At 39.9% G+C, this 24,730-nt stretch overlaps 1 protein-coding gene across 1 annotated transcript in view; it reads right to left on the bottom strand.

Annotated features, from left to right (window-relative positions):
• Window positions 1–24,730, bottom strand: part of ATRX (ATRX chromatin remodeler) — a 79,866-nt gene extending 55,136 nt beyond the window's left edge. Inside the window, exons 1-8 of the mRNA XM_034064409.1 lie at window positions 24,607–24,730; window positions 14,655–14,767; window positions 11,399–11,454; window positions 9,656–9,708; window positions 7,906–8,027; window positions 6,534–6,653; window positions 2,724–2,833; window positions 556–623 (exon numbers count right to left, since the gene is read on the bottom strand). Of these exons, the coding sequence (XP_033920300.1) occupies window positions 556–623; window positions 2,724–2,833; window positions 6,534–6,653; window positions 7,906–8,027; window positions 9,656–9,708; window positions 11,399–11,454; window positions 14,655–14,767; window positions 24,607–24,626 (662 nt within the window). The 5' untranslated portion in view covers window positions 24,627–24,730. The remainder of the gene's footprint in view (window positions 1–555; window positions 624–2,723; window positions 2,834–6,533; window positions 6,654–7,905; window positions 8,028–9,655; window positions 9,709–11,398; window positions 11,455–14,654; window positions 14,768–24,606) is intronic.

Below are 24,730 nucleotides of genomic sequence, written 5' to 3'. Positions count from 1 at the left end.
TTAATCAGCGTAAGTCTTTCTGGCCTTAACTGGTGTATTACTACTGCAGACACACATGAAAAAATAACGGGGTTTGGATCTATGTCTAGCTTGCATAGTCTTTCATGAAGACCTGAGAAGTGGCTGACGAGCTCACTCACAGGCATCACAGCCTGCTCAATTCTGACTGGATTACGTATTTAGGTATTGGACATAAGGGCAGAGAAGTACTTCAGAAGTGGAGATCTTGCAAAATTAAGTTTCTGAGGCTCACAAGATTTAGAATGTCATACGCACCTTGAAAGCACCTGTAAGGTGGCAATGCTATTTTATTAGAAATGTGATGTTTTACAAGCATTTGCTATTGTGCTTCTTTATAAAATGCTTTCCTGTTAATTACCAGAACAGCAATAAAATATTGACAAAACCCCTGGGGTTGGCTGAGCATTTCTTGGAGAGGAACAACAATTGTTGATTAAACTCTTAGGTACCAGTCTACATCTGTAAATAGTTTCCTGAGAAAGCTTTTGCTTCCACAAAGCAAAGCAGAAGAGCTGTGGGGTTTTGTGCACTCACCTACACTGCTCATCCATTCCGTCGGAGTCACGGCTAATGTCATCACTCATATAATACTTGTAGCAAGTCTGTAAAGGAAAGAGGTATGTCAAGGAATCTTCATCACATTTCAGCAATGCATGGTTTCTGCATGTCTTAGAAGCAAGTCATTAAAAGCAGCAGCTGGAAGGTGCTCAGCATTCTAACCCTTCTACATTCATGTTAACAAACACCTTCCACAGACACAAGAGGTCCTAAACCATGACTTTTTATTTAGATGCCTCAAGGTTTATTTAAAAATCATGTAGGTTTTTGTTTGATGGCTGCACATTTGCATGCTTTAGAATATCAACTGAATGTTTCTCTCCAAATCTTTTTCCATCTATTTCCCAGGTAAATCAACATCACACCTTCCCTGGCACAACTAATCCTACATAAATTACAGTTTTCAGCTGTATGCTCCTCATGTTAGCAATTGATCATGTAAGTCTTTAAATAAAAAAGGTCTTCAGGATTTATTGTGATGCTAACATCCAAGGCTTCAATTACCAGGTACAAATTAAGCATTTTCAGTGACAAAGTGCTAATAATAAGAAAAATACACATAACTTGGCTATCACAGCAGTGGCTTCAGTTGCTAAATCCTTTAAACCAAATATAAGGTTTGGGGTTTTTTCTTCTTCCAGTTACTAGTAAAGAACGATCTCCCAGACTTGAAGCTCTACTTGAACAGGGATTAACCCAAGCTATTAGCTATATTCTGTCCTTTTCGCTAGTGAATTCGGTATCCAGAAAGAGGCTTCAGCACCTGAGTTTAAAATGATGATGCCTCTTGATCCTGAGCAGAGCTATACAACTGTTCAAATAAACTAAGCAAACAAGTAAGAGCAAACAAAAAAAAGGACAGTAAAAATGGACATTTGGACATTTGCCACAGCATTTACAATTAAAGGAAAACAGCTTCTCATGTCTGGACCTCTTTACATAAGCAGCAGAAAAATAAGGGAAAAACTAGGCACAGAGAGCAATGGAAGGCATGGAGTATGCAGATCAGGGATCTCCATTGCTCTCTTTCACGTTAACATAAGGCCATATTCAATTAAGATACAGAAAATTTATGGGACACAACACATGATGTAATTCTCTAGCAAAGCTCACAGGCAAGAGCTGCTACTGAATCCAACACCCTAAACAGGTTTCCCAAACGGATCAGGTAACTTGCATGTAACGCAAGAACACGTGCAGCTACATGTTAAGGATTCCCAAGTCCAGGAAAAAGAGCTGGGACTCTCCTGAAGACTGAAAACAGTCATCTTGTGAGCTGATTTTTCTGAAGTGTATTATAAAAGAAATAAGCCAGAATAAACAGAAGAAATGAACCAGAACATTAGACTATATGGACACGTCTGAGACAGTATGTCAGCTGAATATGAAACATCAATTGGGAACTGGGGAAGAAGCACGTAGGAAGAGAAGGGGAATGCTAAATGTGTGCTGTAATGCAAATTTGGTTCTACCTTTAGAGGTATCCTTAGGAATACAGGATCTTTAAAACCATAAAGATAACAAGAGAGAGATCTCTCTATATCTCTTTGAACACTGAGAGGTCTCCTTCTCCTCCAGTTCCCCACCTCTCCCCATTGCAATTTAGGGTGAACTGAAGCCACCATGAAACCACATAGCTGAAGACCTAGATGCTGGTTTGGGATTATGTACTAGATCATCATTACACAGGCAGCTCAGAATCAAAAAAGTCCAGGAGCTGTACACAGGTGAAACTGATGTAGCTTGGAAGCCACTTTCCCACTTCTTATTCCAGCATCATTTTACATTAAATGCTTTACCCCAAAATCCAGAACTGAATCTGCTCTTACAATACATTATGAGTAGGCAGAAATTTCAGATTTAACATAAAAAAATACACTAAAATGAGAGACTTAAAACTGTAAAAATAAATCCCAAAGAAAACACAATCAGTTTTAACTGGGGTATACAAAACCAGGAACATCAATTTGTAAGCTGCATTTACCTTTCTGGTTTCTGCTTTTAGTTTCCTTTATTGTAACGTTAAGAACTAAAAAGGTTTTTGGCTAATAAACAACTCCCACAGAGATCCCACCCAAGTCAGCTCATATGACATTTCAAACACAAACAAACGGGAATAAACTGTAGAACTGTTTACCACATACCTTACAAATAAGAACTTTCAGTGTAGGATGTCTATAGATTGAATCCTTTTGAAAATGGTTCACCTGTTGGCCACAAGCTGTACAGCTTACAATTCCATGCAGTCCTTCCTCTATAGAGAGGATTATAAACCACACATTAATTGCTTTGGTTTTTAATTTTCTTCAAGAAATCTCTATATAACCATTTCATTTCCTTACAGTGTTTTGGCCTGTCAGGTTTTTCATATGCCTCTTCTTTACCACCCAGCATTACACAAATCTCTCTGTAACCACTCACCAACTACAGACTGAAAGAGTTTTCCTCTCATTTCTACGCTCCACATGGGGCCAAGATACAACTTTTTTCCTTTGAGAGATTTAATTTGTATTAACTGGTCACCTCCTGAGAACACACCTAAAGAACAGTCATCACTAAAATTCTTTCAAAGCAGCCCTGATATTCTGTACAACCTTCCTCATTTAACCTGTACTCATCAAATACCACTGGAATTCGTGTTTGTATTAATGGTATTTCTTTCACATACAGTTTTAGTTTCTCAAAGAAAAAGATGGGAAATCATTACAGAAAATGCATTAAATTCTTCTAGTAATGCCTGGAAAAAAAAATCTTTTTCCCATTTTTTGTTCCCTTCTTGATGGTGGGTTGTTTCTGATGGTTTGGGGTTGTTTCTGATGGTTTGGGGTTGTTTCTGATGGTTTGGGGTTGTCTGAAACTACAGTTCTGCCATCTTCCTGATTACTCCCATACTTTGTGTACTACTGTGCTCCTCTATCTACATTTGGTCTGAAAAGCTTCCCTTTAATATCAGTTCCCTAATTTGCTTTGAAAGGTGGTGAACTTGAGGTTGGGAGGCTCACTACATGCCAGGCTGCTAACCCGACTCATTAACACTATGAGACCATTTCGTTTTCAGTAGCAGTGATGCTTTCAAGAAGAGGAAGATCACGCATGAAAGCTCATACACTCAGTTCATACACCTGCACAAGCTTAATTTGGAATCAAGCAGATAAAGGTTCAATCTGGGATCACTTAACCGTGACTTGTCCTTTGACAAGGAAGTTGTGAATGCTTCATCCCTGGCAGTGTTCAAGGCCAGGCTGGATAGTCTTGGGTGACATGGTTTAGTGTGAGGTGTCCCTACCGATGGCAGGGGGATTAGAACTTGATGATCCTAAGGTCCTTTTCAACTCTAACTATTCTATGATTCTATGAACATGAGCTACTAGCAATTTCCTATTGAAGCACCATCTCAAACAGGTTACAGACCAATAAGAACAGCTAATACACCCTTACAATTCAGTGGAAAGTGGAAATAGCAGTTTGAAATTTGGAATACAAGTTTTGTTGTTTCCAACTTCAATGCATGCATGAGTGCACGTGCTACAGAGGTTGTGGACTTGCAAAGCACCTCTCATGATCTCAAAACCAGCTCAAATGCCTGTTTCAAATGCTGCTGTCAAACCTCAAAGAAACACATCCATCCTATCATACTACTTGGAAAAGAATATCACATTCTAGTACACTAAACAGCTAAGAAACCTACCCAGGCTCTGTCAAACATCACAGTCCTTAAATGGCTGTAAGAATCAGAGGGTAACAGCCAACCGAAGAAGAACAAGCTGTTCACTGCCAAGTCCCAAGTCATATTCCCTTCTCTACAACTTTAAGGGGAAGCACTACTGCCTGCTTCCTGAAATCTGCAAATTGGCACCAGGGAAAAAAAAGGATAATTTATGAGGCAAACTGTTGTAAACCATGCTACTACCACAAACAATGGTGAGCAAAAGATACTGAACAACAACTAATACTGAGAAAACACATACTCAAACATTCCTAAATACAAGTTCATTAACAAAAATACTACCATACCCATCCTGCAGACACGAACCTTGAAAATAAGGACTGACACAATGCCTCTTACAGCCTGGATAAGGGCATCTGGATGCTAGAAACGTGAGAGTTCTTACTCCTATCTCTGATATAAACAGGACACGTAACTCTTAGTAAAAATATAGATGCACTCCACAAAGAACAAGACAGGCTGGCATTTTTTTTTCTATTATTTATCTACTTGCACTGTGTCTAGACTTCAGGATCTCAAGTAGCTGGGACTACATGCCTACCTGCTGAAAGCAGCAGTGCTTAGCCCTGTGCGCAGGTTTGGCACCTCGTTCTAACAGCAGGAGCAAAGTAAGTGCCATTCCAAGCAACCAGACTTGCTGCACGCAAGTGTAAAGGAATCTGCATTACTTCTGCTGTGCATGCTGCCAAGTAAAAGTGGTCTGACACATTCCTAATCCAGCTGCTCCTGAGGTAGACTGCAGAGTCCCTTGCCTGCCTACCCCTTCTGGTCTGGGAATAGGTGCAACACAGAAGGAGGCAGTACCTATCCCACTTCCCTGAATGTTGACAGGAGCTTAACGCATGGACTTGAACAGCTTTAAAAATCAAGCCAAAGATTATCTGTAGTGACACAGATACAACTGAGCTTACCCTGGATAAAGGTATGGCTTAAACAAACTCTTGATGTCGCTTTCAAAACTAATACCTTACATCAGGCACCAGTATGTGAGTAACCAGTCCAGATACACAGAGGAAAGCCTGAAAATTCTCTAGGGATGGAGGAAAAAAAGCTGGAAGGGCAGGTCATATGAAGTGTCATGGGGATGCAGACACAGGCCACAAAGCCCAAGCAGGTCCTATCTTTTTAACACTACACCCCTGAGATCTTTGTTGGCCCCGTTTAAAATCACTATAAATTCAAATGCAAAAAGCACTCCTATATGCTGCGTAGGATATCTTGCGTGAACAGAATAGATCTGACTTTAAAGATTAGTAGTTGACAGAAAACATCAGTGATCAAAATGTGATTAAAATCATGCACGAGCCCATATGTATGCAAAAGCACATTTCCACACAGTCACATTTTACTCCTCTTCAGCCACAGATGGAGAAATAGCACTTACTAAATTCTAGTAAGACTTTAAAAGAGAGCAAGTACCTCAAATGTGATACAATGGGGAGAATGCATAGCATGTACCAGAGCTGTTTGAATATCCTGGGTAATGCTGTAGATGTGTAAACCCAGATATTAGTAGTATTAAAGGAAGTTATCTGCCTTTTTATAGGCTACTTTATAGATAACCCTCCCTCTCCTTTACATTTTGCAAAATAAATGAGCTATTAATTTGTGTTTTCACTATAATTTACCCAACTTCTCCTCGGTTTTAACAGCAGCTATGGAAAACCAGCTGGCACAGCAGCTTCTCAGAGATAATACTTAGAAGGGCCACACAATTCCTCACAATATCAAAACAACAAGAAAAAAGTATATGAATTGTTGAGAGGTTTGGGGTTTCTTGTTAGCTCACTGACTGATAACATGCCTATACCCTGCTCAAATATGGTTGCTTTCTTGGTGAGTCAGTGAATGTTCCTGAATGTATTAACAGTGTTCCAACATAATCCTGAAAAAAAATAAAGGAATACCTGTAACACCTGATGGCAACCAAGCAACTGCTCTGAATACAAAGCGAGAAGGGGCCATATGGAGCACCTAATGATGCATCCTATAGCTACTGAAAAGATGAAGTTTAACGAGAACTAATCTTAGCTTCCACTGCTGCATTGCAGGGGCAGCAATGGAGGCTAACTGCAGTCAGCTAGAATCCTTACTGAACAAAAAGCCAGAAGAGTGGAGGTATTTTTAGGATAATTGATCAGAAAGAGGAATGATTTTTAGATGTACCAAATGTGGTCATAAGCAACAACTGAAACACGTTTAAATAAATGCTTTAAGTTGTATTTACCTCCACGCTTTTTGGGAGCTTCAGGTTTCATTTTAACGGTATTTCTGCTTCTAAATTCAGGCCCTTTAAAATCATCTTTGTCTTCATTCAGCACTGGCTCAGGCTGTACAACCACTGTACCTAGAATGATTTTATTTAGAAATTGGAAACCATTATACATCCAAATGAAGTGAAAAGTCCCCTTTAAATAAAGACCAACACAGTACTTTAAAAAGTGTGTAATCTGTTGACTAAAACTCCGAGTTTGAATGCACAGATGTTCACAGCAAAAAGAAATATAAACCAAAACCAAATCACCACACACTTCAATCTACAAATGTTCTGCAGTCTCAGGACAAGAGCCAAAGACTGAACGGGCTGTGAGGAGCAAATCCTGCTCTCTCTGCCCTGATGTGGTTGTGCAGAACAGGACTGTCATACTCCTCGTGTGTGTAGTACAGGAATGGGCAGTGCAGTGCTACAAATAAAAGACTTTGGTTAGGTCACATCTATCAAAAGCCTTAGAGTAACTACTGTTCTCTCTCTCTTTTCCCCTTCTAGCCAGTTTTCCTCATCTTAATTTATTTTAACGTGAAATCAATGAAAAAGCAATAGAATAAAACTTGTTTTGTCTTTAATCCAGAAATACCCTTTTGTTTTTAAAGAGATACAAATACAGATCAAACTTATGTGAATGAAAAACCATCTTTCCTACTTAGGAGCTCAGATTTAACACTTCTGTTGTGAGGACACCGGAAATAATCTAACATTCTGGAAAGGTAATTTTAAAGTGACTGCTTTAAATACCACTACTCATGCAGTACACAGTGGTATTCATGAAAACTATGAAGTTTTCCTGTAACATTCATAGTTAGGAAATGGAAGGGATTAATCAAACTCATACTGTCGTTACGAAGAGTGGGATGCAGGCTTATAACATTAACTGTTTTAATAGGGTGTTTAAAAATAGATCAAATAATGACATTTCTCTCCTGATTTAGTTTTGCTTTTGTTGATCAAATTACAGTAAAATAAGGTTTGTGAGTGACAGAGTTTGAGACTTGTACAAAAGAACTGAAATAAATTACTTCCCCTGTTTCATGTTGGTTTTATTCAGATGTCAGCAGGCATCTGAAATAAAGAAACCAGCATATCCTGGTGTACCCACGGCCTGAAGCATGCTGGGGTCAAAAATAAACGTGCCTGATTTCCTCTTGTACATGCATGTGCACAGGGGATGTGGGTGTGTGTGAGCACTAGCATCTGTTTCTATATAAAAGATACAGAACCAAAGACAGGCACTTTACTAATCCATGTGCATTGTAGTTAATTATGCTGCATCATCATCTTGGCTAATGTGCTGAATTCAGAAACAAAGACAGACATGAACTACCTTTAGGCAAGCTTTGCATATCAACATCGTTTTCCGAGTTCTCATTTGAAATATCTTCATTTGCAGTTTCATCTAAGATTTCATCATCTGATCCAATGTATTTTGTCACAACTGTAGGTTTCCTGCACAGAGAAAAAAAACCCCACACCATGACAAATATGATATATTGCAATGCAGATAAGCCAGGAGCTTTGCAAGCAAAACACCATTCTAACTGGGGAAACCTATGCTCATTTTAAGTTCATTTAAGACATGACGAGGTGGGATGCTCTGAATTACTGTAATCAGTTGTAGGCTAATTTTGTTGTTAGGAACAGGAACTCTCCTCTCCTATGCGAAATAAAATGATATACTAACAAAATACTTTTGTTTCACAGGTTTGTTGTATTATATTGTTGGTAAAATTAAGGTTTGCTGTGTTTTTAAGAAGGAATGCAGGAAAACCACACCTCTAGGGAAAAAGCTGAAATGAAACACAAGTGAAATGTCCGCTCAGAAATGTTATACATCATTTCAAGTTTAACAGCAGTGCAAACAGAACACACAGATATTAGCAAATGACAGTAAGCAGCCTGGCAGAAAAGATGCTTGCAAGGAAATGAAAGAAATGCACAAAGGAATGACTGTTGAATAAAAGGACCAGTTGCCAGAATTCTACACAAATATAACTGAGAATGGATCCATTAAAATGGATGAATTTACAATGTCAGGGCAGGGAGGGAAGGAAAACGGAAGAAAGAAAAAAGTATGTTGAGCATAATTTTCAGTGGTCTGAAGGTAACACATGAACTACTGCAGGATACTGCTTTTGTCAGTCTCAGGCACAGTACAATAAGTGTATGAATGGAAATACCTCTACTGATAGACAGGAAGCAGGAAAAAAAACCCAAACATGACTGTAAAAATGATAACCAATCATCTAAGTGAAAAAGAGTTCAGCAGGACACTGGATTCTGAAGATGAGGTAGAAATTAAAGGCATATATAGAACCACACATGCAAATATGGAATCAACACAAACAAAAAAGGCAGAAAGAATATTACTCGATTTCAGTATACATAAAATAACAAACTAGGATAAAAGGAGTGTGAAGAGAGATACACACTTGTAAAGAGCAGTAATGTGGCAGCTGTTGAAATCTATACAGGAGACTAGCATTAAAAAAATCATGAAGGACAACATGAATGAGCATCAGCTAAGAGCAAAAGAAGAGAAGGAGTTCTGCTATGATGAGTCTGCTATTACTTAGGTCACACACAATTTGCCTTCTGTAGGTTCAAACTGGTTGGTAAACAGTGAACTCCATACTTTTGTAAAAACAAAGAGCAAAAAGGGATTAAGCAGAGAGACAACAAATGGCAGTTTCTGCACAGGACAACTTCATAGCACATTCTTATTCCACAGTCTCCCAACAGTGAGGTACAGAAAAAGCCTTTTTTCCCTATGACCCAACTTACATTTTTGGCAGAACCCTGTATAGAAATAGCAGGAGTGAAGGAACAATTGCACAAACACCTTTGTCCTGAAGATACAGAATAATCCTGTTGTCTTTGTTTGCAAAAATCAAGCTTTGTGATCCTGACCCTGAAAGATGATTTGAATTTTAAGTGCACTATGAGGCATTTGTTTTGCCAGCACTCTGCTAACTTAGTGGATTTATGCGGGTCTATATTAAAAGTCACTGCCACAATACATGGACTTTCTACAGTTACACATGCCTAACAGTACTATCTTTATCTTCCAAACCAACCTTTTTGAACGAGATGACCCCAAGGATTTGGTTCTTTCTGAAGAACTACTGCCCTAAAAACAAGAAAAAAATGTCAAAGTCAACACATCTGTGACCAAGTGACCTGTCAACAAAAACCAGTTTCTTACATTAACTAGAACACTCTCAGAAGCCACCATCACTTTTACAACAACAACAAAGGCAGAAGAAGCATTAGCAAATGTGAAACACAATTTCAACAGTCATGCCAGCTCAGTTCAACTATGGAGTTTAAAAACCAGGTGTAACTACACACTAAGTCACTAATGCTCACTAACCTCCCTATGTACGTATCTTAAAAGAAACTCAGAGAGGGCACTGTTGTAAGTTGAGATGTTCAGAGAGAAACACTGCCTGTATCTCAAGCACTGAGTCTTCAGGAGATTGAGGAACTTCTCTCCTTGCAATCCTCAACTTTCCCTACCTGCTGAAAGTTCCCTTGGTGCTCTGGAGAAGGGACTGAGAACAGCTCATGATCTGTCCTAATCCTGCACAGTTCTGGGACCTCCTGTTCTCTGTATCTTTGCTGCAATGTTAACTTCATGATCAGCACGTGGAAGAACAGCCTTACTCACACCTGCTGCTTTTTGACTTATTTACAATTCACCAGGATTCCTCACAGCACTTAGCGCTGCAAAAGCTTATGCAGGTCTAAGACTGGTTTTCACACTGTGTGAAGAAACCATCATCTCTTCTGACAGGCAGATACAAAGGGCTCTTGAAGGAAGCTATCACTACTATGCCCCCAAGAACTGCCAGCCAAATGTAGACACTTGTGACTTGGTTCATATGGCAGAAGAAGCTGCTGTCTTCACAGGAAAACTGTTTTTCAAAGGTCTGTGCAAATACATAATGAGGTTTGAGCTGTACCAAATAAATACCTGTATTTACTGCAATGAAGACAAAGTAAGGCAGGACACTGGCATTTGTGCTTGCTCTACACGTTAACACACTATCATCCAGAATGTTTCCAACAAGACAGTAGGTATTAGTAAGACATACCAAATGAAAAATGTCTTTAATGTACATAACACCATACAGAAGGAATTTGCTCATGTTTAATAAAGATCCTGCATCTCCATCTTTTTGTCTTTTTTAAAAAGAAGCATATTTGCCTAAAAGGACAACTAAATACCCCGTTATCCGAGTAACAGGGTGTAAGTGTAAATAAGAGGTAGAGACCAGCTCTTTTAAACCAAAGATAAACTAGAGCCTGTTTGTACATAAGCCAAAGAACAGAATAAGAGTAATAAACCAAACCTCCTTAGAAAAGAAAAACTCACTTTGCAATATTTATGATCTGAATCAATTATTTCTTAACCAAAGAGCAATTGCATCCCTCAGGTGAGCAAAACCCAATTCTCTGAACTGTGAAACAGACATTATTCCCCGGAATTATTGTGCATCAGAAAGAAAATTAAGTTGTCCAACTAAATTCATGTATTCCAGTTAAGTTAGAAATGAATGGGGGAGGGAATGGGCTTGCTTGCATATGCCTAAATCAAAGTGAGAATAATTCAAACTTTAAAATTGAATTTTAGATTTCTTTTGTAACATTTTACAGCTAAAGTTTCTAGTCAGCAGAGGGAATGACATCTACTGCATGGCTCTGACAATACTCTTTAAGTATTTATTGAACAAGCAACAAAAGCAACTCAGCGTTTCCTATGCCAGCCATTCTGCATCAGTCATGCAACTAAAATTCAAAAGCATTTTTATTCCTACCTCTTCTCTGTTGTTCTCCATTGATGCTGGACTACTATTAGGTTCTCTACTTTTACCTATGGAGAGAAATTAAAGGAATCCACTGAAATGCAAGAAATGCTACAAGTTCATCACACTGTATGTCATAGCATTGTTTATGTTTCACCAGCAGGAATAAAGCCAAACTGTTGTACAACAAAACACAGTCTTAATTTTCAGTTAAGTTGCTAATATGCTCCAAGAAACTTTTCCACTGCTGAAGAAATACTGAAGAAATGAAAGTGCAACTGTATACGCAGAAACAATAGTTAGTGCATTTCTTTTCATCTTTAAGAAGTTGCTTTAAGTATTTTCTCTTACACATCTTGACATTAAAGCCACAATGTTAAATCTGGGATCATGGAACCACAGACAAAAATCCCACTAGATGCAGGGTATGACATAGAACTCCCATTTCTCCATCTTGGAAACTGTGGAATATAAAAGCTAAAGACATGTAACCTAAAACCAATGCATCTGCAGTCCAGGTGATGGAAGATTTTAAGTTCAGTGATACTTGTACAAAGTTCCTCAAAAGGCTTAATAATAGCAGTATTTTAATGGATGCACTCCTGAGAAACATTCAAGTAAAGTGGTAGTATAATCAGAGGATATGTATCTTTAACATAAGCACTGCAATTTACTGGATGATTCTTAAACTTCAGTTCTGGGAAAATCAAATCATTCTCTTTTACACTTAAAAAAAAAGTAATATATCACTTTGATTAGAAAATCTGATGCTGGGTATTGACCTGGGCTGAACTGTTTGGGTGAATTTCAGCCAAAATGATCCAGCAACTTAAGCATCTGATGCTAAGGGAGGGGGAATAGAAAATGGAAACAGACAAACATTGTGGGCCTTTCAAGTGCCTGAAATTTCCCCTCTGGAACAGGTATTCCCCTATTCTGCTGAAATCTGTAAGAAGGGTGACACCGCTTCTGGAGATTAGATGCTGCCCACCTTCTACTCTTAACCAGTTTTGTCCAAGTGACAGATTCATGGAAAATGCCAATCTACACATACTTGGCAGATACCTGACTCTGGCAGCTCCAATCTCTGTTGACTCTGCATTCAACCTCCTAACCAGACTGCATGTGCACTGCCTCCAAAAGCAACTGAACATACTCCAGTTTCTACGTGTGAGCAGGCTGTGGATGCTCCATCACTGCAGAAGGGCTGAGGATGCCACATCCCCTTCCAGCTCCTAATGCTGACCCAGCTCACATGCTCCATCTATTTCAGAGCTTTAGAGCACAGGAGCTCCCCTGTCACTGCTGCTCTAGGGCAGGGGCTGGTCACTTGACAGAGAGCATAGGTGAGACTGACTTCCTGCTCCCCAGTGATTCTCCTGCTGGTATGCATGCAATGTAGAGGAGGGAAACACCCAATCTGAAAGCAGAAGCATAGAGTAACACAATGGTTTGGGTTGGAAGGTACCTTAAATATCACGTAGCTCCAACCCCCTTGCCACAGATAGCAACACCTTCCACTACACCAGGTTACTCAGAAAAGGTAAAGAAACATTACTAAAGCTGTAAAATCAAGTACTCAAGGATTAAGAAAAGCCAGAATGAAAGTTTCTGGTGCAATTTCACTTTACTTATCATACCTTGCACACAGCATTATGGTATAATTCAGCACCACAGCAGTGCACAAGATGGAAGTAACTCAGCAAGCAACCGCTTCATATTTTAATTGACCTGTGTGTGTGGCTGGGCCATGTCCCAGCTCTCCTGAGCCACACTTAAACATCTTCATCATCATCTCCCTCCTCACAACACTATCCAGTAGCTCACATACCCTCCAAATGCTAGAACAAAATCAGATCCATTACTATATAAATCTGATTTGGCCCCCATCATGTCTATCACTTTTACACTGAATTAACATCATGTGGATTAAAAAAACAGCACAGTTGCTAAAGGCACTTTCATTATGCACAGGAAACTGGGAGGGGAAGTAAATTTGCAGGGTTAATTCTGGCATTTCCTAATACTGACTTTTTCCTAATTCTTGACTTTTTAACTTTAACACATTCCTTTTTTAAGAAATAAAATCTGAGATCTCAAAACCAACACTGAAACATGTCTGCTACTGATTACTAAGTGTGCTCCTGTTTCAAAGTAAACCTGTATTTTAAGCGGAGACAAACTACTTAATAAATACACAGGATAAAGGAAAAAGATTCCTTTTTGCCACATGTTCCTTAACAAAATTCCACTCTGAGGTGCACCTACACCACAATTCAGTTCATTGTGCTGCTGAAGTACATGAATTAATTTCTTCCTCCTAGGCTAACAGTTTGATGCTGACCCAAGGAGGTTGGCACACATGGCAGCAGACTCTTTCAAGACGGAACACTAAAGATAACAACTGCACCCCAGAAAACCCATGTGAATTTATCACTTAGAACAACAAGAGTTCCAAAACTCACTCAGGAATTCACTAAGTAATTCCTTCAAAATGCACTCACACAACCAAAGCATTCTCATTCTCCTGTACTCTAGCACTTCAGCACAACTTTTAGCTCACTGAACAGCAGACTGAAAGGCTCTGAACCTGTATCCAGTCCCAGTTTAACTAGAAAACAGATTAAACCTAATTAAATTTGGAAACAGATTTTATTCGGTGCTGTTACAAAATAATTCCACTTTTTACAACTGTAATAAAAACAAAGTGTTTAAATGCCTAACTTCCAAGTAAAAATCTCCAACACCAAATCTGACCTTGCAATAGGACTTGAGGTTTTTCAGTGGTATTGTTCTGGTTCCAAATGTTTCCAGATGAGAAGTAGAAACCTTTTTCAAATCATTATGAAAACATCATCTCCACAACTTCTTCCACAACTACAAGGACTTCTGCAGATTACTCAGTCCTACAAGGGCTGCAGAAGTCCTTGTAGGTTTTTGCAGCAGAAGAAACAAGATACCGCAGTTACACATCACGGAAAACTCAACTAGGAACCCCTAGCACAGCAAATGCATGCATGCTTGACATCTCAAGCTCCACTGAAAGTGAACTACCATAAAGATTAGCTTCTTTCAATGTTTAGAAAAAGATTCAGATCTTTTGTATCAAAGGCCTATTGTATATTTGCTAAGATATCACCACTTAAATTACATGGAGCCTTTGCGTAATTGCTCCGGTGCACTGCAATCTAGTGAAATAACATCACAAAGTTATTTGACTTTAGAATCATATCTACATTGAAAAGAAAACCATAAAATGTCTTTTTACCTGTGGTTTTGGTTTTAGATAATGCTGGAGGAGAGTTTGCGTCCTCAGATTCCTCTGATGAGTGAGCCAAGAAGTCATGAAGTTTCTGCACTAACGTATTCAACTTGCTTTCACTGCAAAAACACAAATAAAACTTGAAGTTACCTATATATCTCAGGCTAATTTAGCATGATTGAAAGAAACTGTATTTAATCTCAATTAACACACATCTACAAAAGAGACTCACTTATTCCTTATTATATATATTTCTGCAAGAGAATATCTAGAAATAACAACCATAGAAACAAACAGGTCCATGGAGTATGACAGATCTACAAGCTCATGCAAAGCTTCTATTGAATCAGCCATGTACATATATATTGTATCCTGCATAATTCTGTCAAAAAGCCAACCATGTAGGATCAGATCCTTTCTTGATCCATTTGTATGGGCATTACTGTGGGAATTTTCACTAGGTAGTTTTAGACACCAGGGACTGTTAGTCTCTTATATATAGTCATTACAGTAAAAAGGCAACACCTTTATCCTATGCTTTTGTTAAAGAGCTGTATCACTCTATAACCTACATCTTATTCCCTCTCATTCCACACTGTTTATTTCAGATTTTCTTCTCCCCAGGCTTGCACAATTCCTAAGGCAAGTGCCTTTTCCTAGCTGCAGAAATCCTGACTGAGCCAAAGGCAGTCACCCTGTTGGATCCCCTGTACCCAAAGTTACCCCTCTCAGCTGTCTGTCACCACTTCTCTCCTGGACACCATCCAGCCTCTCAAATCTGCCAGCCAATACATCTGAGTCACCCTACCTCTTCTGCTGGGAGAAGGGTTTCCAAACTGCACAGCTACACCACCCCCTCCAGAAGCTAACTCAGCTAAAGGATACAGCCTCCCATCCTTTTTACTTCAGATCCCCCCATTACTTTCAAAATAAGTCTTCTGACAGCAAGAAGGAATAAGATTTTTCGTCCCTGTTTTATCAGTTGTAGGAACTTTTCACTATTTATCAGCTCAATCCACTCACCTTTACCATCTCTTCTACTACTCTGAACACACCAGTTTATTAAGACTTTCTACTTAGCTGTTATTGCTGAAAAAAATCCCCACTTGTGTTATCAGAAGGACATGGAGGTGAGCACTCTCTTGATCGGTGAGTGAAAAGGCAGCATCACATTAATGCAAATGTGATTCAAACCAGTGAGAATAACCACATACAAAGCAGCATAAAACATCCATTAAAAACACAATCTGTAATTTCTTTAAATCTCTTTAAGTACTCCAAATAAAACAAAACAGCACTTTGTAATGGAAAGATTTTTCTGCATGAGTAAAGGACACTTTCCTTTTGAGACCACGTTGGTACCATCAATCACCTGAGCAACTTGGAAGGAGAGTGGAACAAAACCTGCTTGACTCTCAAGTGTATCTTAAAATCCATCTCGCAATCTGTCTGAAAGTCCTTCCCTCTAATTGCTGGACTCACGCTGCTACACAACTCCCAGCACATGAACCTGGGCTTCCCTTTTTGTCACGGATGGAGGGCATACTTGGAAACCATTACAGAAGATGGTAATGGCATACTTGAGTTTTAACAGACTGTGGGCTCTCCTTTAGGAGATTTTAATGACCATTTATTCACATTAAGTTAAGAAAAAATAAATTAAAGAACTGTTCAGAATTATCTGATGGTAAAAGTACATAAAGAGATTTTATATTCATTCCAGATGGTCAGAAGAATTAACGCGCACTAAGAAAGGCCACAAGAAAATTCAGTTTTGGTAGTAAAAACAAAACAAAAAAAAACAAAAAAAAACCCCTTCATATGGAATTCTGCTCATGTAGTTTATAAATAACTTGGTTTGGTAACAGCATGTTAGAAAATGGGAACTACAGATGAGTTATAGTATTATTGTCCTCAATACAAACCAAATTCACAATAGTATGCGTGTCTTTGTGACTAACACTTGTAACATTATTACACTTTATTAACTCTTATCCTAACGAGCCTAAAATTAGCATTTTCAGAGCAAAGTGTCCGTGCTGACAAACAACAGCCAAAAAAATAATACACAAACTAATGGCAAAAAGTCTTCTCAACTTGCTTTTCCTTTCCATTACTCAGCATTTTGTACCCTCAGCCTACATTAAGGAATACCAGGTCAAATGTAAGTAAAGGTATTACTATACTTCACCACAAAGAAATTTTAATTTAGGCCAAAGCTTTACCTGGTTTTGTACAAAAGCGATTTCATGCCATGCACCTATGGTTGAGAATATATTCTCTACCATCTTGCTTAAAGCTTCTACTGCAAAATCCTTATTCTTTGTTGTAAATGAACAGACCCATCCACTATTAAAGTGATAAGAACATACAAAATGTGTTGTTTTATTTTAAAGCCCAGAAGCCTAAAAGGGTGGACCCATCTTGGAAGCAGTTAAGTGAAGGAAACAGCCTCCTTCTACCACACAGCAACACCCCTACACTATTTATTAGTGGTTTGGGGCTTGCATGTCCTGAGCAAATGACTTCACCCTCAGTCTAGAGCTATTTCAACACTGTTTAGCCTAATTAAAACAGGAATGAAAGGAAAGGTGGCCTACTATTACTGGTTTGGCCATGAACCTGATTTGTGACCTTGGGAAACTATCTCGTAAGAACACCATTTCTTACTTAAATTCAGAGCAAGGGCTATAATCTTAAACAGTAAATGCCTGGCCCTTACTAGGATAAAAATACATACACACATTAGGCAAACCTCATTATTAGGCCAAATGATTCTACAAATCAATAGAATACAGTAAGAGGGAAATGAAGGGACACGTGGTGTCCTAATCTAGAAACAACACAATTCCCTCTGGCTGTTGACTGCTGTCCCATTGTATATGCTTACCTGTACTGGGCTTGCTGGTGATGTTTTGATAATGGAGAGGCTACAGGGGTGGCTTCTATAAAAAGCTGTCAGAAGCTCATGAGAGGGGTGATAAGAGCGCCTGGATGGGCACCTGGCATCCAACCAGGTCAACCCACCACCTTACTTCATCACTTGGGTTTGCAGAAGCATGATATGAGCCAAGTGAGTTAAACCACAGACAAATACAACCTTAAGAAACAAGTTTTCATTTGGCTTCAACTTGCCACACATTTACATGATCACTCTCCCCAACAGCAGGTGAGGGTAGGGGAAAAAGCAGGACCACTCATTTCAGCAGCAAATCCAGGTCATGCTGTGGGTTATACTGTGAAACTGCACCGGATAAACCTTGTTATCATGCTCAATTTCTATCTATTTTCTTCAGACACTTCAAAAATGTAGGTGAGAATGTCCCAGTTACTTTCAACTGTTTTCTTTAACCAAATGAAGTCCTCATTCTTCAAGAGGATTCTACCAACTTTTAGTCTAAATAAGCACCCCTCACCTGAATTTCAAGTGGCTCCTGAAAGCCAATGAAACAGCTTTCCAGCTCTTCATCCATCTCAACGTTAACAAAGACACTGCAAAATTCTTCCTAAGAATTCACCTAAGTTCAAGAATTGTCTGAGTTTTGTCTATGTTTGAACTTTTACAATAGTTCAAGAGCACAAGGTTTTTACATTCATCTTTACAGTTGCTTCAAATCCCAATCACTTTTCTCGTCTGAGGTTGAAACTAAATACTGCAGAAGAGAAAGTATTGAGCAGACAAAATTAAACAGCCCTCTGGAAAATAAATAAAGAAAACCAAAACTGGATGTGCTTTCAAACAACTGCCAGCCTACAACCACCATCCTCTCCTTCAGGCTGTATCCCACTGGAAAGGACAGAAATCCAGCAATCCACAGCAAAAGCTGAACTATTTTAATTACAACAGTGGGAAGATACACTACCCAAACCTTGCTATAACCAGGCCAGAATTCTGTCATCTGCAAATCTTCAGCCCAGTTCTCCCTGATAAGAATGAAGTGTTGGACTTAACACTATCCAAAGATGTCAGTTACAAGGGCAGAACTTACATAGTCCTTTCATATAAAACCTGTCGACTTTGTGGCTGAACATGTATGAATGAAACAGCTTAAGACCTCTGGAAAGAGTGGAAGATGATAAAACCTACAATGGAAGTTGTTAATTTTCTTATCCATAATAAAAAAAAGGTGTGAACACAGCTGAAATATCCTAAAAACCTTAATTCATTAAAAATACACCACCAGAAAAATCAAATCACTAGTTTTATCAGTTGAATAAGAATATGGCTTTATAAAGGTGGGGAAACCCACTTCTACCCTAGTTTGGTTTTTAACACAACAATTGTTTCCCAAGAGCAAAACAATTGTGACATTGTATAGCCTAAATCAGATCAATATTTTATGACTTACTGATATACCAACTACTCCAAAAGAAGTGAGGCTTTACCATGAGGATTCACAAAGCCTGTTCAAGTTGGCATTAAGCAGCTCTACTGTCAAAGGATGCAAACCCCCATTCGTCAACACACACACACACACCTGCTGTCAGTTCTCCCCTTACTCTACGTCATGACAAGGATTTGTCTGACCTATGAACGGAAGCTGATCCACATTAGAAGCAGCCATTTACTCTACTGAATCCAGGTGATTTCCCTATCTCAGCTCACTGCACACTAGCATGAATGTTTCTGCAGAGGTGAGGACACTGATCTGGGGGTGAAGAGACTGTAACTTCAGCAGCAGCAATATGCCATGTGCGCTTGAACTGTCAGCAGAATTAAGAGCTGCACAGGCGAATGACACAAAGAACCACAGAATCGTTCAGGTTGGAAGGAACCTTGTTCCAACCCCCAGCACAAGCAGCAATAGCTACAGGCAGGCACCCAGAAGTATGTTCAGTCAGTCTCCTAGTTCCTCCACAACCTCTCTGGGTGACCTGTTCCAGGGTTTGACCATGCTCAGAGTAAGATGCAGTTTAGATGGAACTGCATCACATTAAACTTATTAAATCTGATACAGCCACAAAACACCTGAACACCAAAGCTCTGACTAAAAAGAGATGTTGGCATCTAGCACTTCATCAGACTCAAGAGATTCTACACTTAAGACTGCGTTAACACAGATTCACTCTTTTACTTTGTTTAGAACAGACCTGAAATCCACAGGGGCTTAATCAAGTGGTATCTTGTACAGTTGAAGACACTCACTGATAAGGATGAAGTAACTTGGAGCTTAAGTACAGCATAACAGGTTCAGACAAGTAAACAGAATTACTTTCTTCCAGACACACAAGGGAAATGAGAAAGCAATGGCTCAAAGTCACTGAGAGACCCCTTATTCTGTTCAAGGAAGATTACACAGTTTCTTTTTGTTGAGATGGTACCCAAACAACCATACCAGGTTCTGGCTGACAGTTACCATGCTTCAAAAAAACCTGATAAATTTTTAAATTGGGTTTTTAACCTGTTTCTTTAATGGAAGCTTAAAAAGACGAAAAGCTAAGTCAATCTCACTGTTAGGTTGCCTTCAAAGTACACAGAAGTCTTCTAACTTCAATGGCAAAATAATCTGCAAGCTGAAGAAGACTGAAGTCAACCACTTGAAAAACTAAATATAGTATATTCACCTTTATGAGACAAAACTCATGGCAAACTGAATACCTTATCATGCTAATTCAGGTAAGAAAGCTCAAACTAGCACATATAACACAGAAAACAAAACTGTATCCACATCCAACAGCATCATGCCCATCCAACTCTAAAACTACCCTGTTGCTTCCTTTGCCTTTTGCTTCCTGGAGTTTTTCACGGATTGTCAATGAGACATCACTCATTACAAATTACATATATGAATTAAAGAGTGTCCCTTCAAGTCTCCCACATATTTCCAATCAGATTTGCAGAGTTGTGGTGCACCTGAAGTGTAGCTTTATACTTCACAAGACACCCCATTTTGCCCCACTGTCAGTCCTGATTCTGCCTGGTTTTTTGGTTCTGTTTTACATGATGGCTGTATTTGCCCAACATGGTTCCTACAGCTGAACCTATTAAGACTTACACTTGGACCTACTGGAAATTTCTGTAACTGTGCAGCTTTCAGACCTGTAAATGCACTGCCTAAATAGCACTGAAGTAATCAAACCTGTGTAATCCAATTCTTGATTCTTTGCAGATTTTACTCCTTTTCTAAAGAAAAAAAGAAAACAAATAAAGAAAAAATTCAACATCAATCAATCCATCATCCATCCTGAATGACAACTGCCTGGTGGCTACATGTGATAACAAAACATGAAAGCTTTATCTTCTTCCTCTAGTAAACCAGGACACTTTACATAGCATCTTCTAAAGCCAATGTAAAACTTTCCACTGTATTTGACACTGAATTTCTACAATTTCTTCTTCCTCCTCCTAAGTGGAACAACTTGTCACTGACCTATCCGTGAACCAATCCATGTTTCCAGATCACCTGCAGGCACAGGCTGAGCTCCAGTGAGATGAAATAGGATTTCATGAGGCTCAGCAGTTTCTGAGGCTTCCCTGTTTATAGAAGGCACATCTAGTGATCCAGTCTAACAACATGCCCTGTCACAGGCTGCAGGCATTTGTTTCTAAGGTGAACACAGCACACTGTAGTATAACTTTTGCTATTTGCTTTTGGTGAGGTATATCCATGAAAAAAGCAGTAACTTTTCCTCCCTTCAAGCAGAAGGCACCGGTGCTCATCTATAACAGAACCATAAATTTCACATTTCAATGAGGTTCAGGCCATCCTACTGCAGAAGTTTCATTATACACCCTGTGTCACACCAAATGATTTCATAGAAAATGAAGATACCATCAGTTAAGCCCTACACAGACCCTGACACACAGTTTAGGAAACCTTAACAGAGCCAGAATTGTACTAAAACAGAAATATTGAAGTAACTGCTGCAAGCTCCTCTCTGAGAACTTCATTTAAGCAGTGCAAACACATTGGCTCTGGGGCACATCCTGACAGCCTTAAGTTTTCCTAGGGGATGAGTCAAAAAATCAGCTTGTGCCCATTCCACATGACTGTGTGAAAGACAATAAACTTCCATGTTCTCTGAAGCTCCAGTTTAAGACTGCTATTAACTTACTTCCAATTTGACTATTGTGGCATCAGATAACATGCTTCAAACAACTCTATAAAATCACCCAGAACAAATTTAAGTGATTATAAAATGCAGAAAAATTAACCGAAATGTTAAGAGCAAGGTTCCAAAATATCATACTGAAAGGTGAAAAGTCTGAATCATAAAAAAATTAAGTTTATTTTGTCAGCTTAAATGTACTCTCACTACACTAACTACAGGTTCAGGTGAGTAAGATCAAAACTTTCCTTTCTATCATTGTGCTGATTTTGTACACTGTATGGACTGAGCGGCAGGAAGAGGTCAGGGCACTATGGCAAAGATTCCTCCACTTTAATTAGAAAAAGAATAATAATCAAGTTCTTGGGGCAAAAGTAGCAGCAAAATCTTTATAAACATTTACAGAGGCTGCATTTCTTTTTTTTCTCAGCTATTCCAGTTTTCACCGTGTTTTTCAGCATTCCAAACTTCTCATCCTAGGCTTTAATGTTAAACAAAAGCACCTTTTATAGCAAAAGTTTAAAACTTCATAGCCAGATGACTAGTATTGATTATTTTCCCTTTAAACACTGTAAGTTTATCCTTCCAGAAGTGCTGGGAAAAGATTTTTCCATCAGAATTCTATTGTTTGTCTGTCTCCCAAAGAATTCTAACAACAACAACCTCCCAAGTTTATTTCTGTACAAGTCTTACAGCAGCAAAACTGCGGATGGCAGCAGATGAAATGAACGTGGAGGGTGACTGTGCAGGGCAACAGCAACACAGGCAGCTGACAGGCCAACAGGACTTGTGGGGAATGGGAACAAAAGAGAGAGGGAGAAGATGTGTGTGGTTTTCTTTTCCCTCCCATTCTCTCCTATTCTTAATTTAAGTAGAAATGAAATTAACACAGAATATAAGGAAAAGCCCATGCAATGTCAATGTATTCATCAGCTTCTAATCGTGAAACTGTGGTACCCTAAAATGTCATGCCTAGTTCCTGGCATGGAACTGTTGCTGTGAAATAAAAACAGGCTCTTCAAGATGAACTCTAATAGGATGAGAATGATAAAAAACACTTTGAATGAGAACTGAGTTCATGAACAAAAGTTTGGAACACCAAAAAAAAAGTATTATGTCGATTCACTTAGTAGTAGTTTGTCACAGGGCCTGCTATTAGGAGGGACAGATCCAACCCAAAGGCTACACGCAATCTCAGATGGATTTTGTACCTACTTTTTCATCTTCACAACTACAAATAAGCTGAAATAAACCAATTTACCTTTCTTTCTGCAGGCAAGCTGAAAAACTGCATGGAAAATGTATGAGCTTCTGTATCCTCTTCCACTGAGGCACCAACTAAAGCAGCCCCTTAGTAGTATCATTAACCGTTGCACTAATGACAACATAAGAATAGCGAAAGAATTAAGTACCAAACCTTCATCGTGCAGCCCAGGAACAAGTGGCTCAAAAAGAGACAAAGCAGAATATGGAAAAAACAGGGAACAAAATACAACAGTCACTGTAAAACAAACCACAGAGTGGTCCAAATGGAAGAGCATTATTCAGACTATGCAAGACTAATTATGACCATAAAACAGTCAGTAAGTAGTAGTATGCCAGATGTGTTTGCTGTACAAAACTCAAACAGTATTCTTGCCATTCAGAGACTGGGGAAGAAGGAGGAGGAAGCCCCTTAATTAGTATTTCAGTCTACACACGAATAATCGATCCAACACAAAAGTGGTTCAGGCTGTCAAAGTACTTTAAGAACCCAGAGAGGAGAAAGTGGGAGTGAGAAAGGGGAGAGATGCAATCCCTGTCTTATAAAACAAGGAAGAAAACACATGCAAAAGAAAGTGCAAACTTGGGAAGTCACACACCAGATAATGTGTATTTGCAACACCCATAGCTTACACACAGCATGGGATCAACATCAATAATGATGCTAATCTTTAGTAAAATCTTTTTGTTAAGTATACATGCATTACTTCCTGAGAAACATTAAGGCTTTAAAATCAAGCAATACCCAAGAGGAAAAACTACCATCTGAAACTAAACAGTAGCTACTAACGACTCAAAAATCAGTCTAAAACTGGGTGGTGAAGATACACAAACATGACCACAGGAAAAACTTCATCGTAGGCCCAATACTTAAGCCAGCGTGACGCTTCCCTTTCTTAATACTGTTTGTTGTTGAAGATACATGAGACATTCGTGAGGGTCAAGTGACAATGCTTTATTGTTTATACAGGGCCTCAGGCATCTGGAATATTTGTCGGTGATGGACTGTGTTGATCAGACCCCTTAAAACACGGATAAATCGAAAGCATACAAAGTCAACTATTGATAAATAGTTTAATATGGCGTCTTCCTTAACACCGACTTTATCTGGGGTTTTTGTCAGCTTGCTCACTTTCCGCAGCAGAACAGGAGCTGCTCGGCACAACCACCGCGGCCGGAGACAGCGCTCCGAGGGGAGAGGGAGGTGTTAGTGAACCAGCGTGAGAACACATCCCCGGCGGGGGGCTCAGCGGGACGCGAAGGACTTTACTACAGCACAGACACGTGCGGGCAGCCGGAGGACACCGACCGATGGCGGGGGGAGAAAGCGGCCCCGCCCCTCCAGGCCTTCCCTTCGCTTTGCACCGACACGGGACGGCGCAGCCCAGCCCCACCCGTCCCGCAGTGCCCGGGAAGAGGCCAATACCTTCTGCCGCTCGGGCCGCGGCCACACGAGCCGAGCGGAGCCGCCGCCGTACCCTCCCCCTGCGCTGCCCACCCGGCCTCCCACCGGCAGCGCCGCCGCCACCACCAGGGCCCGTCCCCGCCCCACCCCCGCCGCGGGCCGGGCCGTACGGTGCAGCAGCGGAGGCCGCCCGCCAGCAGCTCCCCCCGCGGGCCGGCAGAGGCGGGCCTCGGGCCGTACCTCACGGGCTCTGCGGTCATGTCTCCGCTGGCGCTGCTCGGTGCGGCCGGGCCGGAACCGGGCTCAGGCGCTGGGAGCAGACAAAGCCGCTGTTACCACCATCGCCAACCCCGCCGCCATCTTA

This window comes from Melopsittacus undulatus, chromosome 6, assembly GCF_012275295.1.
Source record: "Melopsittacus undulatus isolate bMelUnd1 chromosome 6, bMelUnd1.mat.Z, whole genome shotgun sequence".
NCBI classification, from domain to species: Eukaryota; Metazoa; Chordata; class Aves; order Psittaciformes; family Psittaculidae; genus Melopsittacus; species Melopsittacus undulatus.
The sequence above is the reverse complement of the archived record's forward strand: the minus strand, read 5'-3'. Positions and strand labels throughout refer to the sequence as shown.